The sequence below is a fragment of the Nannospalax galili genome, unplaced genomic scaffold (genome assembly GCF_000622305.1).
Source record: "Nannospalax galili isolate Female #2095 unplaced genomic scaffold, S.galili_v1.0 scaffold680, whole genome shotgun sequence".
In the NCBI taxonomy this organism is placed as follows: domain Eukaryota; kingdom Metazoa; phylum Chordata; class Mammalia; order Rodentia; family Spalacidae; genus Nannospalax; species Nannospalax galili.
The window spans coordinates 4,350,586-4,366,787 of record NW_008348218.1 but is presented as its reverse complement, the minus strand read 5'-3'; the positions used below and the strand labels follow the sequence as shown (position 1 = coordinate 4,366,787).

Here is a 16,202-nt window from a genome sequence, read left to right as displayed (position 1 = left end):
AACAGCTATCTATAACTCCAATTCCAGGGGATCTGAAGCAGTCTTCTGACTTCTGTGGGCATTGCACAACATGGGCGCACTTACATACATGCAGGTAAAACACTCATACACATAAAATTAAAATAAATAAAATGTGAAAACCAACAATTTACAGAAATGTGTGTGTGTTTGTGTGTGTGTGTGTGTGTGTGTGTGTATACATATGTCTTTTTGAGACAGGGTCACCCTGTAGCCCCAGCTGTCCTGGAACTCACTATGTAGACCAGGCTGGCTTTGAACTCACAGAGATCCAACTGTCTCTGCCTCCTGAGTGCTGGGACTAAAGGCTTGCACCACCATGCCCAGCTAGAAATGTATATATTTTAAAAACAGATTATGACAGGTTTTTTTCATTGTTTTTATTTTATGTGTATGTGTGCATTGCCTGCGTGTAGGTAAGTACACCCATGTCATGCAATGCCCGAGGAGGTCAGAAGAGGCTGTCAGATCCCCTGGGACTGGAGTTACAGACAGTTATTAGCTGCATGTGGGTGCTGGGATTTGAACCCCGGTCTTCTGTGTGCTCTTAACCACTGAGTCATCTCTCCAGCCCCTATGATAGTTCTTTTAAGAAAAAGTAAAAGCTGGGAATGGTGGCTCACCCCTTGAGTCCCAGCACTCAGGAGGCAGAGGCAGGTGGATCTCTGTGAGATTGAGGCCAGCTTGATCTACATGACAAATTCCAGGCCAGCTGGGGCTATAGGGAGACCCTGTCTCAAAAAGACAAAAACACGCCGGGCGTGGTGGCACATGCCAGCACTCGGGAGGCAGAGGCAGGCAGATCTCTGTGCGTTCAAGGCCAGCCTGGTCTACATAGTGAGTTCCAGGCCAGCTGGGGCTACAGGGAGACCCTGTCTCAAAAAGACCAAAAACAAAACAAAACAACAACAAAAAAACAAAACCCAACAACAACAACAAAAAGTAACAACAAAAACTCCATCAAAAAACAAAAAAAAGAAAAAAAGTATTATCAGATTACAGTATTTATTAAAAGCACCCCACCACTTGGGAAGCCAAGGTGGGAGGGCTCTGAGCTTGGGGATGAAGCAATGGTAGGGCGCTTAATCAGTGGTAGAATGTTTGCCTACCATGTTCAAGGCCAAGGCCATGGGTTGTATCTCTAACACCACAAAAAAAGAAAAAAAAGAACCAACTTTACTTAGTGTAACAAATATTTTTTCATCATTAACCACTTTTTTCAATATTTTAAGCTGATTCTTACCTCAGTCATTAGCCATTGTTTCTGCTTGAGTCCGATATCTAAATGTTGTGTTTCATCCAAAATTTCTTCTAAAGTTAGAGGATGTGTATCGCCTCGCTGATGCCGTGTCTATTGAGGGAAGACAGTATCATTAAACAAAACTTTCAGATGTTAAGTGCACTAAGTCAACATTATACACTAAATCAATCATTTGAGGAATGTAGAACACATACTAACCTTAAGTCAGGAGTGTTAAGACACAAGCATAACCCCAGCTGTGGGAGGCTGTGGCAGGAGAATCCACGAGTTCAGAACCAGCATGGATTACATAGTGAGTTCAAGCCCAATCTCAGCTACAAAGTGAGTTCAAGGTCAACCTAAGCTACACAGAGGAAAATGAGAAAGGAAGAGGAGGAAAAGGAAGGAGAAAGAGTAAAAAGGAGGAGGGGGAGGAGGAAGGAGAAAGAAAGAGAGAAGAACCAAAGAACTAAGTTTTCTAGTTAAGCCAGTAAAAAAAAAGAACTTGCAGGGAAACGCAAAAAGAAATCCAAATGGCCTGCAACATGAAAAGACACCCAACTTCCACCAAGATGCTTCTCACATATCAGATCAGAAAAATGCTGACATCTATTGGTGAGGATATATGGAAACAGGCCTTTTCAGACTGCTAGTCTCAGAATATAAAGTGGTATAATCCTTAGGGAAGACAAAATGTAGTCTAACCTAGCAATCACATCTCTGGGAACTTATTCTACAGATAGACCAACACAGAAAAGTGATGAAAAGATCACTGCAGCACTTTTGTGAAAGAGAAACCCACGTAGTCATCAGTAACAACAAATTAGGCTACAGCACATAAATATTACTATAGAGAAGTTTTCTTTAGTTCTATATATGGCCCTGTCACTGCTGGACCACTGCCATGAGTATGCTCACATCTCAGAAGAGGCTTGCCTCTAGTGTCCTCCACTGTGGTAAAAAAGCCTGGTTGGACCGCAATGATACCAACGAAATCACCAATGCTCTGCAGTGATTAGCAGTGAGAACGACATGTTTAAACCATTTTATACGTTACCTTTTTTTTTTTTTTTAAAAAAAGACAAGGTCTCTCTGTAGCCCTAGCTGGCCTGGAACTCACTATGTAGACCAGGCTGGGCTTGAACTCACAGAGATCCACCTGCCTCTGCCTCCCAAGTGCTGGGATTAAAGGCATGTGCCACCATGCCCGGCTCATGTTATTTTTTATACTAAGATATATATTACTGATTCAAAACAAAATTACTTTGTAAATATCCTAGCTCTAGGTTCAGGCAGGTTACAGAACCTCTATGAGCTTCAGTCTGGCCCAGTAAACTAGAATTATAAACTTCTCAAAACTAGAATGTTTGGGAAGTAGATTTTTAAAAGCATAACACATTACACACAAAAAACACTTACTGAGTACGTGCTGGTCATTTGTTCGAATATTTAATACTGACTACCATGTGCTATAAGTGCAGAGGTAATATAATGTAATGCAATGAAATACTTATGTCGACCAGGTGTGGTGGCACATGCCTTTAGTTACAGCACTTGGAAGGCAGAGGCAAGCAGACCTTTGTGAGTTCAAGGCAAGCTTGGTATACATAGCAAGTTCCAGGCCAGCCCAGGGTACTGGAAGACCCTGTCTCAAAAGAACAACAAAATAAACTTCCGTCTTTTACAAGCTCTCAATACAGGAGCCAAATTAATCATGTATCTATAAAATTTAAGGTAAATTATTTCTCAAAAAGACTTATTTAAGCCAGGCCTAGAAACACAAACCTGAAATCCCAGGTACTTGGGGAAACTAAGGCAAAAGCATCACCAGTTCCAGGCCTGCCTAGGTTACAAAGTGAGTTCAAGGCCAGTTTGGACAATTATCAAAACCTTGACTCAAAATAAAAGGTAAAAAGTTTCTAGAGATATATAGCTCAGTCTGTGGAGTGCTTGCCTAGCATGCAAGAGGCTCTCTGTTTAATCCCCAGAACTAGGGCAGGGAGACACACACAAACATAGAAAGAAAAAAAAAAGAGAAGAGCTGGGCATGGGCAACATATCCAACACTGACTAGAATGAGAAAGCAGAATCGAGTAGCTAAAACTCGGCACAGAGGTCTCTAAGAAGGGTGCAAGGCAGAATCTCCTGGAGAAGGGGATCCTTCATAAGGGAATCTTCAAAGTAATTTGAAGTACTTTGAAAACATACTTATTCTGCTGGGCGTGGTGACACATGCCTTTAATCCCAGCACTCAGGAGGCAGAGGCAGGCGGATCTCTGTGAGTTCAAGGCCAGCCTGGTCTACATAGTGAGTTCCAGGACAGCTGGGGCTACAGGGAGACCCTATCTCCAAAAAAAAAAAAGAAAGAAAACATACTTATTCTAAGGGCTGGGCATGGTGGCACATCCCTTTAGTTCTAGCACTCAGGAGGCAGATGGAGTTCTGTGTGATTGAGGCCAGTCTGGATTACATAGAGTTCCAAGTCAGCTGGGGCTAGAGTGAGATCACGTGTCAAAACAAACCAACCATAGAACACTGATTTTCTTTGTTGTTTAATCTGATGGTAAAAATTTTTTTTCCAAAACTTTAAATATAATTCTCTTCAGCAATTCTCTAATCTCATCCTCTGAATATGTATTAGCTTGATGAAAAAGCATGGCGCTAAAGCAGAGGCTGGAGAGCTGGCACAGTGATTAAAAGCTCTGGCTGCTACTCTGCAGAGACCCAAGTTCATTTTCCAACACCCACATATCGGCTAACAACCATCCATGATTCCAGTTCCAGGGAATCTGATGGCCTCTGTGGGCAACATGGGTACATTTACATACATTTAGGCAAAATACTCATATACATAAAAAATAAAAATGTTCAAAAAAAATATTAAGAGCAAAAGCACTGGCAAGCCATTTCCTCTGAATAACAAAAGTATTTTCCAGGACTACCAAGCTGCTCAAATTATTCTACATAAAACCTATAGATAAAAACCTTGGGGGGGGAACCTTGGGGCTGGAGAGATGGCTCAGCAGCTAAGAACACTGGCTGCTCTTGCAGAGGACCAGGGTTCAACTCCCAGCACCCACATGGCAGCTTAACAACCATTCGTAATGCCAGTTTCAGGGGATCTTAACACCCTCTTCTGACTCCTCAGGCAGTGCACAACACAGGTGCACTTACATGCAGACAATACACTCATACACATAAAATAAAAATAAAAAACACGCCAGGCGTGGTAGCTCACGCCTTTAATCCCAGCACTTGGGAGGCAGAGGCAGGTGGATCTCTGTGAGTTCAAGGCTAGCCTGGTCTACATAGTGAGTTCCAGGCCAGCTGGGGCTATAAGGAGACTGCCTCAAAAAGACCAAAATAATATAGTAATAAAATATTTAAAAAAAAACAAATACTGCTTAGACCAGCAACATGGCTTAGCAGGTAAAGGTGTTTACTGCCAAACCTAAAGACCTGAGTTAGAACCTCAGAACCCACACGGTGGAAGGAAAGAACCAACTCTGGCAAGCTGTCCTCTACCACATCCTGGAGCCCTGGATGGCCCTGGATTTGTAGATGATCCTCCTGTTTCAGTCTCCCGTATAGTACAATGACAAAGGCAGAAGGATAACACACCTAGTCTTTTTTAATTTTTTGTCTAGGGATAGATAGGGGCAGTGCTAGGAATAGAACCCAAGGCTTTACACATGATAGGAAAGTACTCTATCACTGAATTATAGAGCTCCAGCTCCTGCCTTTTTGATATACTCTGCAAAGGGTACGAAAGTAAATGGTTAAGGATCAGATAACAAATCCCTTGGAAAGTTAGGTAGTTTCCACTGTTTTGCTTTCAAGAAAACTGTGTCAAATGATGGGTGCTTGCAAATAAAGCACTAAGTGGTTTTTGGCATGTGACTTGAAAGACTGCTTATCACAAAACTTCCATTAGAATTAACTTCATTTCATGAACATTCGTTTCTCAGAACTTAAACCTACCAAAGTAAAAACAGGAACAGACATGCCACCAAATTCTATTTTATTTTATGGATAAGCAGCAAACACCTTTGGATACAGAAACTATTGAAAGAGAGGAGACAGTTCCACTTTTCCTTGAAGGATGGATTACTGTTGCAAACAAAGTAGAATTTAGTTATCCTAATCAACTGTATATTAATAATTGCAAAATAACGCAAAGCAGAAGATACTACTCTTTAGAGCCTTGTGATCATATGAAAACGTTTTTTAACTTCATTTATGTTATTAAGGAAAAGATTGAGAGTTAAACAAGTAAAGATTTTTATTTATTTTTAATGTGTGTGAATGTATTGCCTTCATGTAGTTAAGTGCATCTGTGTTGTGCAATGCCCATGGAGATCAGAGGAGGCTGTTGGATCCCCTGGAACTGGAATTACAGACAGTTGTTAGCCACCATGTGGGTGCTGGGACCCAACTCCAGTCTGCTGCAAGAGCAGTCAGTGCTCTTAATTGCCGAGTCATCTCCAACCCCACAAGTAAAGATTTTAAGGAGGAAAATACTTAACATTAGGGTAAAATCCAAGGAGAGAAACAGAAGGGACACAAAAGTTGAAAGAAGCCAGGCATGGTGGCACATGCCTTTAATCCCAGCACTTGGGAGGCAGAGGCAGGCAGATCTCTGTGGGTTCAAGGCCAGCCTGGTCCACATAGTGAGTTCCAGGACAGCTGGGGCTACAGGAAGACCCTGTCTCAAAAAGACAAAAAAAAAAAAGTTCAAAGAAAAATCAGTTAAAATATCCAACCATTACAATTTATTTTCATGTTTTCACATTCATAGTAACATTAAGGTTCCATTAGATAAATTTAAGAGTAATGTGTTTTATCGAAATATTATACTATACCAGAAAGTATTTTTGTTTGCCATTTAAACTTTCAACTAAATAATAACCCTATTTTCAATTTTGCTAAAATATTGCACTTATCAATTTCAATATGTGCAAAAGGATATTCAGTTTTCCAAAACTGCTTTAGGGAATATTTGAGATAAACTATCAAGACCATTGTTCCAGGTAAATAACAAATTTAGTCATCTAGGTAAGTGAAGACTGCGTTAATGGAGCAGTATAGACAAAACACTGGTAGTTCTTCGACTGACAGTGCTAAAAGGATAAAAATCCTTTCGGTTATTCCACTATGGGTACTATAAATAATTTAAATATAAGAGATTTTTTTTTTTCTTATTTTTTTGAGAAACGGTCTCCCTATAGCTCCAGCTGCCCTGGGACTTGCTTATGTAGACCAGGCTAGCCTCAATCTCAGAGATCCACCTGCCTCTGCCTCCCAAGTGCTGTGATTATAGGCATATACCACCATAACTGGCCTTATTTCATTACTTTTTTTTTGGGGGGGGGTCTTTTTGAGACAGGGTCTCCAGGTAGCCCCAGCTGTCCTGAAACTCACTATGTAGACCAGGCTGGCCTTTAATTCACAGAGATCCGCCTGCCTCTGCCTCCCAAGTGCTGGTATTAAAGGCGCGCGCCACCATACCCAGCCTATTTATTTTTTAACCATGTGTTTGTATGTGTCTCTGTGTGGTATGTCTTATGAGTGCTGGTGCCCTTGGAGTTCAGAGGTGGGGCTCTTGGAGGTCAGAACCCTCAGATACCCCAGGAATTGGAGTTTCAGGTGGTTGTGAGCTACCAAGTGTCAGTACTGGGAACTAAGCTCAGGTCATCGCAAGAGCAGTACACACCCTTAACTGCTGAGACAGCTCTCCATCCTCATACATACATTTTGATATTTGTTTACCACATGGGACATGGGATGGACAGAATGAATGAATGGTGAATATATGTGTATCATTTGATTCTGGGGAAATCATAAACTAACATGCTTCTACTAAAAGTAAAATTACAGAATTCAGACACAGTCAGACAGGCTATCTCTTAATGTTCTTTTAAGAACTCCAAGGGCACCAGTACTCACAAGACATACCACACAGAGACACATACAAACACAAGCACTAGCATAGTTAAAAACCTGATTTATGGACCAGTGAGATGACTCAACAGGTCAATGCATTTGGCCTGCAAGCCTGGCAACCTGAGTTCAATCCCTGGAATGCACACAAAGGTGGAAGGAGAGAACCAACTGACTCTGGAAGGTTGTCTTCCACCCTCCATACACACACACTCCAATGCATAAGCCCCCACACACATCATGAATGTACACAATAAAATTTAAAAATATATTCTAAAAATTGCATTTCTATTTTAAGCAACAGATGGGTGAGACTAAAATATTAGCAAATATAGTCCTTTGACTTTTTCAAGAAATTCACCCTGGTAGGTAAATAAGAGTTTGGCAGAAGTAGTAGTAAATCTGAAATCACTTAGCCAACTTAGCTGTAAGTGAAATCTCACTTCAGAAATAAAGATTCAAACTTCCTTTTTTCATTTTACCTTTGTTAACAAGAAAAAACTTGCTATGTAAACCAGGATGGCCTTGAATTCAGAGATCTACCTGCTTCTGCCTCCCAAGTGCTGGGGTAAAGGTGTATGCTACCACACCTAGCAAGACTCAAACTCTTAAGGGATGAGGATAGGATTCAGTGTGTTGCATGGGTGTTGGGAAAAAAAGATTCAAAGCCTGCATTAAAACTCAAAGTGTTCAAAAAATACTAAATACTAGGGGACTATAGAGATGACTCAGAGGTTAAAGGTACTGGCTGCTCTTCTAGAGGCCCCAGGTTTGGTTCAAGCATACACATGGCAGCTAACAAGTATGTGTAACTTCAGTTTGAGGGATCTGACACCCTCTTCTGGCCTCTGCAGGCACCAGCACACACATGGTGCACTTAAAGGCAAAACATACACATATATATATATATATATATATGTATATATTATATATATAAAATATATAGAGTTCTTTAATACTAAATTTTTAAAAATATTTATTTTTATGATTTTATGTATAGGAGTATATTGTTTACATGTATATGAGTGTACCTGCATCATGCAATGCTTCGGGGGTCAGAAGAGGGCATCAGATTCTTCTGGAACTGGAGTTAAGGACAATTCTTAGCTGCCACGTGGGTGCTAGGGATCAAACCCCGGTCCTTTGCAAGAGCAGTCGGTGCTCTCAACCGCTGAGCCATCTCTCCAGCCCCAATACTAAATATCTTAAATATTACATTATAATTCTTTTTGTGCCGGCATGTGGTGGCACATGCCCCCAGCACTCAGGAGGCAGAAGCAGGCAGATCTCTATGAGTTCCAGGCCATCCTGGTCTACATAGTGAGTTCCAGGTCAGCTGAGGCTACAGAGAGACCTTGTCTCAAAAAGACCAAGAAAAAAGTTCTTTTTGTGAGTCAAAGTTTTCCTAAGACCCTAAGTAATTCTCTAATTTTCTCCTCTGAGGAGATAATCTGGCAACATCATCTGCTTGAACTATGTAGCTTTTATTTCTCATTTCAATGGTATCTTAAAAAACCATTCACATACTCCACTGGTTTCGCCAATAATTACTTACCAAGAGGTAATGTATCTACTACCTGGGCACACTCTTTTTTAAGTCAAATGGTGGGCTTAAATTGTATACTTAACTACACTGTAAACTAAATATACTTAAGTGATTTAATGGAGAGTAAAAGGCTCTAAGCATTAAATATATTATGGGTTTACTGAGGTATAATTAGCATATAATAATCTATACATACTGAAAATGCATAATCTGGTAAATCTTGGCATGTGTATATAAAAATTTAACTTCTGAAAAACCAAATCTCCCAATTCCTCTTGTCAAAAAATGAAACATGATTTTTGAGTACTTACTTTCATGTAATTCACAATCTTAGCAAGAACACCAAATTTGTATCCAGAACTTCCTGACAGAGCTTTCAGGTTAAATGATCCATTGCTATGATCTAAAAGTGAAATTCAAAAAATTATTGTAACATTTCATATTATATGCTGTTATGACCTAAGTAGAGAAAATGATTTTAACTCAAAGTATTCATTTGAATTTTTTCATCTGATTAATTCTAATTTTGTGTTTTGGTAGAAAACACAAAATCACCATGTGTGTATTATATTAAACTATCAATCCACCCTTTTTTTTTTTTTTTGAGAGAAGGTTGTACAAGCCAGTCTTGAACTCACCATCCTCCAATTTAGCCTTCAATGTGGTGGGTTGTGCCACTACATCAGGCTAAATATAAATAATTTAAAAGCACTAAAATACAGTTATTGTGGAGGTGAGATGTTGAAGTTTACAGTCAGGACCTTGTGTATGTAAGGCAAACACTCTTAACAATGAGCTACAGCCCTATTCCAAAATACAGTTCTTTTATAGGCATCTTCATCCCACTCCACTAGAAAAGCATTTAAGAAGTACACATTCTATTAGCAAGACAACAGATCAGATATTATAACGTTCCCATGTGGCTGATCCACGAAGAGAGAGGTTAAGTAAAAGAGGGGTGAACTATCTCTGGCATCAGCTTGGTAATAACCATTTAAATAAAAGATTGCATTAGAACAACCACAAGTCAAATGTAACAACTGTCAGAGATCCAAAACAACAGTTTCTATATGGCAGCATAATATTCCTTTGAGATTAGTTAGTGAAAGTCTTTATTGAATTTTTTTTCCCTTTGATACTAAAATGAAACCTCATGTGGAATCTCTCTTAGAAACAGTTTGTAATTTTAAAAATAACTGGCACATTAAAGTCTACTATTTCCAAAAACCAGTAATAATATTATTAAGAATGCCTTCCTGATGTGCTTTTACATAATATTTCAAAAACCAATAGTGGTGGCATGTCTACAATCTTAGTACTTGGGAGACTGAGGCAGGAGGATCACAGTGAGTTCAACTGCCAGCAACCACCACACAGCAAGCTGCAGGCAGGCACAGGCTACACAGCAAGGCGACCTCTCACCTCTCAACAAAGTGGGGGGTGGGGGCTGGAGAGATGGCTCAGTGGTTAAGACCTGCTGTTGGAGAGAACCCTGATTCTATTCCCAGCAAACACAAAGCAGCTAACAATTATCTGTAACTCCAGTTTCAGGGGATCCAATGCCCTCTTCTGACCTCAACCAGCACTGCCATGACACAGATGTACCTATCTACATGTAGGCATTACACTCATACACATAAAATTTTAAAATGTATATTTTAAAAAACAGAGGGAGCAGGTTTGGGGGGCTGGAGGAGACAGGGACAGGATGGAATACAAAAGGGACTGGGGATAAAAAATTGGCTATGATGGAGCACCAGGAGTTGAGTTCTCAGTACCGACACAGGTACCTTAACAACCACCTGTAATTCCAGCTGCTCCAAGGGATCCAACACCCTCTTCAGGCATCCCCACACGCCTGCCCATACATGTTATACATTTATATACACACACAAACATGCATATATACGTAACTTTAAAAAGTGGGAAAATAATGTTTTTTTAAGTTCACAGTTATTCTCAGCTATCTAGCAAGTCTAAGGCTAGCCTGAGCTACAAGAAACCCTGTTTCGATGAGGATAACACATTTATTGCTTCAATTATGAAATATTTTAATTATTTATTTAATAACCACATAATTAGAAGAAGCATTTCATTACAAGAGCATTGACATGTTCAATAACGATTTCCAGAGCTAAGATGCAGCTCTTTCAAAATTGCCTGTAAATTTCTAGGTTTACAGTTGAATTAATACAGTTATACAATATTGTACTCAGTATAAACTCTATAAGACATAAAATTAAATGAGGTTTTAACTTTTAAAAAAGATCTCCATTTCCTTACTAAAATACGGTTTCATACAGAAAAATTCATTTTCAATGCAATTAACGCTAAGATGTACATGCATTTCTAATCTCTATATATCTGATTATTACTAATCACAGTCAGTTACTGTCCTCTGCAAGAGCAGTCAGTGCTCTTAACCACTGAGCCATCTCTCCAGACTCTAAACCTGTTAAACTTTTTGATACTCATTCCATCTGTCATATCTATCCTTATACATATGTATATATTTTCTTTAATTTTTAATAACTATATGATTAGAAGAAGCATTTCATTATAGCTTTAACATATGCAGTAACACACTCCAGAGCAAGGATACATCTCTTTCAACAGTGGCTGTAAATTTTTAGGTTCACAGTTGAATTAACAGTTATATAATACTGAACTCAGTAAAAACCCTGTAAGATATAAAATTGAAAGAGTTTTTACCCTTTAAAGAAGATCTCCATTTCGTTTTAAAATACGCTGTTTCCTCAGCCAGGCATAGTGACACATGCCTTTAATCCCAGCACTTGGGAGGCAGAGCCGGCAGATCTTTGTGAGTTCAAGACCAGCCTGGTCTACATAGTGAGTTCCAGGACAGCTGGGGCTACAAGGAGACCCTGTCTCAAAAAGACAAAAAAAAAAAAAAAACCTGTTTCCGACATTTTTAATGCTACTAACACTTAAATGTTTGCACATGTGTCATTGTTCCCAAGATGTTCAAAACACAAAAAATATTTTATTATTTTTAGTTCACATGTATGAGTGAGTGTCTGCATATATCTAAGTGTACCCGTATCATGCAGTACCCATGGAGGTAAGAAGAGGGTGTCAGATCCTCTGGAACTGGAGTTACAGATGGCTGTTAGCTGCCATGTGCATGCTGGGACCTGAACCCAGGTCCTCTGCAAGAGCAGCTATTGCTCTTAACCTCTGAGCCATCTCTCCAGCCCCTAAAAATACTATTTAAGAGGCGATTATTAGCCAGGAGGCAGGAGCAGGACGATCTCTGTGAATTCAAGGCCAGCCTGGTCTACATAGTGAGTCCACACAGGCCAGAGGCTGATCCTGGGTACCTTCCTCAATTGCTTCTCCATTTTATTTTTTCTGAGCCAGGTCTCTCATTGAACCTGAAGCTCATCAATTGGCTAGACTAGCTGGCCAGCAAGCCCCAGGGTCCTCCTTGTTTCTGCCTCTCCAATACTGGGATTATAGGTGCATGCTCCTGTGCCAAGTTTTTACATGGGTGATGGGAATCTGAACTCACTGTGCCAAGTTTTTACATGCGTGATGGGAATCTGAACTCAAGTTCTTATGCTTGCAAAGTAAGCACTTTACCAACTAATATACCTCCCTAGACTTAATTGTCCTCTTTTAAATATGAGAATATTGAGGTTAGAGGATCAAGAGACAGCTCAGCAGTTAAGAGCACAGACTGCTCTTGCAGAGAATCAGGGTTTAGTTCCCAGCACCCACATAACAGTTAACAAGTCATCTGTGAATTCTAGTTCCAAGGGATCTGACGTTGTCTTCTGGCACTTGTATGCACATGCTGTACATACATACATTCAGAGAAAACACTCATACACATAAAAATAAATCAGCCGCGCATGGTGGTGCACGCCTTTAGTCTCAGCACTCGGGAGGCAAAGGTAGGAGGCTCTCTGGGAGTTCCAGGTCAGTTGGGGCTACAGGGAGACCCTGTCTCAAAAAGACCAAAATAAATAAATCAAAAAAATTATAGACTATTGAGGATAGTAACAAGGCATTATTTAAATCAATTATTGTAATATTGCCTTGTATAAGATCTGTGAACTAGCCTTCACACAGATTATTCCACTGGAAACAGGCCATGTTGTCCAAAGACATCCATAAATGTACATTAATTTAGGACCTCAAAAGTGCTAAGCAAGCGTTCTACCACTAAGCTATAACGCCACACCTCTTAGTTTTACTTTTTATTTGAGACAGTGTCTCACAAAGTACTCAGACTGGTCTTGAAGTTGTGATCCTCCCGCCTCAGACTCCTAAGTAGCTAGGATGATAAGGCCTGTACCACCAGACCCAGCACTTTAATTTAGTAAAACCCTGTTAAGTTTACCTATACTACTGATAAAGAACTGGGAAGACTAAAAGAAATGACAGTATCTTAAGGAAAAACACCAAACAAAGGATCAATTATGAACCACATAGTTTTGCTTACCACAACATTCCCAGTACTTAATGCTGTGCCAACCACAGTCAACAGTCAAATATCTACTGAATGATTAATGTAATGAGGATATTTCCATGTACTCCTTTATGGCCCCAGAGCTAATGCAATGACTTATCTATTATTTTTTTAAGTCTATTATGTAGCAAGGAACAAGCTATTCCTTTCATTTAAAAATGTTGATTCTGCTATGTTTAAACCAAACTCTTATCACCATAACTAAAAACAACAATGAACAGTTAGCTGGAAATGACTTTGCATTTGCAAGTTCATAAGACTAGACCTAGCCAAAAACATGAAAGCTATCTTTATCTTTTAAAAAAATTAAAAAAAAAAAAAACACCCACCTAAACTAGCCAGACCTTTTCCCTCAGAATTTCTCACAAATACAAGCACTGTATGTCCATAATTCCAGAAAGCAAGGTCTGTATATGGAACAAGTATTAAAAGTTTAAAAATTCATTTATGAGATTTTATGCACACTTCCTGGAGGGAAAACATCAAACTGGTCAACCTGGGTTGTTTCCTGGGCTACCACCTATCAAGACATTGCATTCTAGCGCTAGTGAAATTTTATTAAAAAAAAAAAAAAAAAAAAAAAAAAAACCTAAGAAATCATGAATTCACTAGTAATTCCCAATTCCTATGTAAAAATTTAGTTTAAGGATAAAAAAAAAATAAAGGAAATGGGGTATTCTGGTGTAGCTGATACCTCAGGCAGCTCTATTCAGGTTTATGAATGATTTGCTCTTCAGGATTCCGGAATTAATGCAAATGAACACAGAGGAAGCTGTCAGCTGCACTGTGAGTCTGACCAATAGAAGCACAGCTCCATCTTGGCTGCACTAAACTGCATTACAAACAGACGACACCATTGCTTCAACAGCAGCCTTCCAGTCGAGAGGTAGGTTTATTTATTCTTTTTATTTTGTAGTCTATATCATTATGAAACAGTAGGAAAATATTTTACCATGAAAATGAACCATGAAAGCATTGTTTCTACTAAAGACACACACAAAAACACAATGTATTCATTGCATTATTTGGTAGGATTTTATTACGAAAATAAAATGACTGCCTTGTGCTATTTGATAAGCATCCTTGCCATCTGTGCCTTAATGGAAAATTCATTACATTTTGTATGAATCTGATCTCTATCTAGACCTTAAGTAAATCAAAAGCATTTCATGTTAAACTGGTTCCTTGCTAATTTCATTTTCTCAGAGCAATGTTATTTCAGCAGTCCAGTCTGTCTTAACAAAATATTGTTCTTAAAGAGAAATCTAGAAAAATTGCTAGTCCTTTACTAAAGCTCTCTGATTACATAAGGAGTTAGTCACAGAAAGCTTTTATTTTAACAAAGATGAGAAAATTCAAATTACTTCTATCTGACTTTGAGTACTGATGCAGACTGCCAAGAAATTACCAGTTTTAATTTTTATATAAAAATTAAGATCTTGAAATGTATCATTGTATGAGCTATTCTATACTGTAAAGAGGTAATTTAAAGAGCTTCAGATTTTTCCTAACATCTTAATTAAAATAATTCCTCACAGTGAAATTTATCTTACCATAAATTACAAGTCATGTTATTATTAAATAAAACTGCATCTTTAAAGTATGTCATAAGAATAGCTGGTCAAGAAAGAATGGCAATTTTAGGCAGTAAAATTATTTTGCGGGCTCAGAATAATCAACTAGATTTCTAATTTTATAGAATTTGAGCATGAAAATATGATTATTTAGTAGACACTAGAGTGCCATGATACAAACTGTACATACCAAGCTAAATATCTTGTTCCTAAGTATATTTACTCTTAAAGGATTTTGGTGTTTTGTTTTTCATCATTTCTGTTCCTTCTCTTTCTTAGTCAGCATTCAGGTAACACAGAGTAGCTCTTGCAAAATCAAAAAGGTTGCAGTAATAAGATACTAGATCTCTCAGGTTCAGTACAATGGGGTTAATTATCTGGAAATTAATCTTGCTTGCTATACAAAATATGGGAGCCAGAGTCTTATATAACATGAAAATAACTTGTTAAGTAACAGTTAATTTACCATTTAAAATTTCACATGGTTTTAACACTCACACCAGACTAGATTTTCATATAATGTCTATAATTAGCATAACAGAGGTTCATTACTGTTCCACAAAATCATCTTACAGGCATACCCTATCTCAGAGTTTCAGAGCTTGAATTGAATGAGTTTCTCTATATTCAAAAGCTTTTATGATTAACCAATCATATTTCAAAGGCATATGTTAAAAGCACTACAGAATCAAATGCAATGGTATTGACTATAGATACCACAAAAGCGTAATTGTATTCTGATCTGACCACCCAAAGTCCCAGAACCATATGTCCTATCCCCATCAACATTACATTGAGGCCTTTTGAAATGGAAGGAAAAATAGGTAAAGGGAATACACCAAATAAAGCAAAACTTAACTTAAAAAAAAGCATACACTAAAAATTATTTTTCTTTAAAAATTCCCATTCCTATAATGACATTATACAGGAAGAGAAGGATTTACAAAATACAAGATTCATTTTCCTTTCATTTTTTGCTGTTTTTATGTTTACAGTATTTGCTTGACGTAATAGTATTGAACAGAAACCACTGCGGTACTTCTTTTCATGCGTCTAAATGCACATAACCCACCGCCATAAAATGTAGTCTTTACCTCAAATTTATCACAAAAAGATTACTGGAGCTTTTCTATACTTTGAAAGAATACGGCACATTAAATTTAAGGTATAGGGGCTGGAGAGATGGCTCAGTGATTAAGAGCACTGACTGCTCTTGCAGAAGACCCAGGTTCGATTCCCAGCACTAACATGGCGGTTCTGAACCATCCTTAACTCCAGTTCCAGGGGAATCCGAAGCCCTCTTCTGACCTCCACGGCACTGTACAACACAGGTACACTCACATACATGCAGACAATACACTCATACACATAAAATAAAAATAATAAATA

At 38.6% G+C, this 16,202-nt stretch overlaps 2 protein-coding genes across 5 annotated transcripts in view; one reads left to right on the top strand and one right to left on the bottom strand.

Annotated features, from left to right (window-relative positions):
- Positions 1-16,202, bottom strand: part of Gtf2e2 (general transcription factor IIE subunit 2) — a gene marked incomplete at its 3' end in the record, with an annotated part of 43,959 nt that overhangs the window by 3,130 nt on the left and 24,627 nt on the right. For both annotated transcript variants that reach the window (XM_008844950.2, XM_029569268.1), the window contains 2 exon segments: positions 1,262-1,369; positions 9,056-9,147. In XM_008844950.2, the coding sequence (XP_008843172.2) occupies positions 1,262-1,369; positions 9,056-9,147 (200 nt within the window).
- The window catches only part of Smim18 (small integral membrane protein 18), an 8,243-nt gene continuing 6,080 nt past the window's right edge, over positions 14,040-16,202 (top strand). For all 3 annotated transcript variants that reach the window (XM_008844948.2, XM_008844946.2, XM_008844947.2), the window contains exon 1: positions 14,040-14,125. The gene's annotated coding sequence lies outside the window, so the exon portion shown is untranslated. The remainder of the gene's footprint in view (positions 14,126-16,202) is intronic.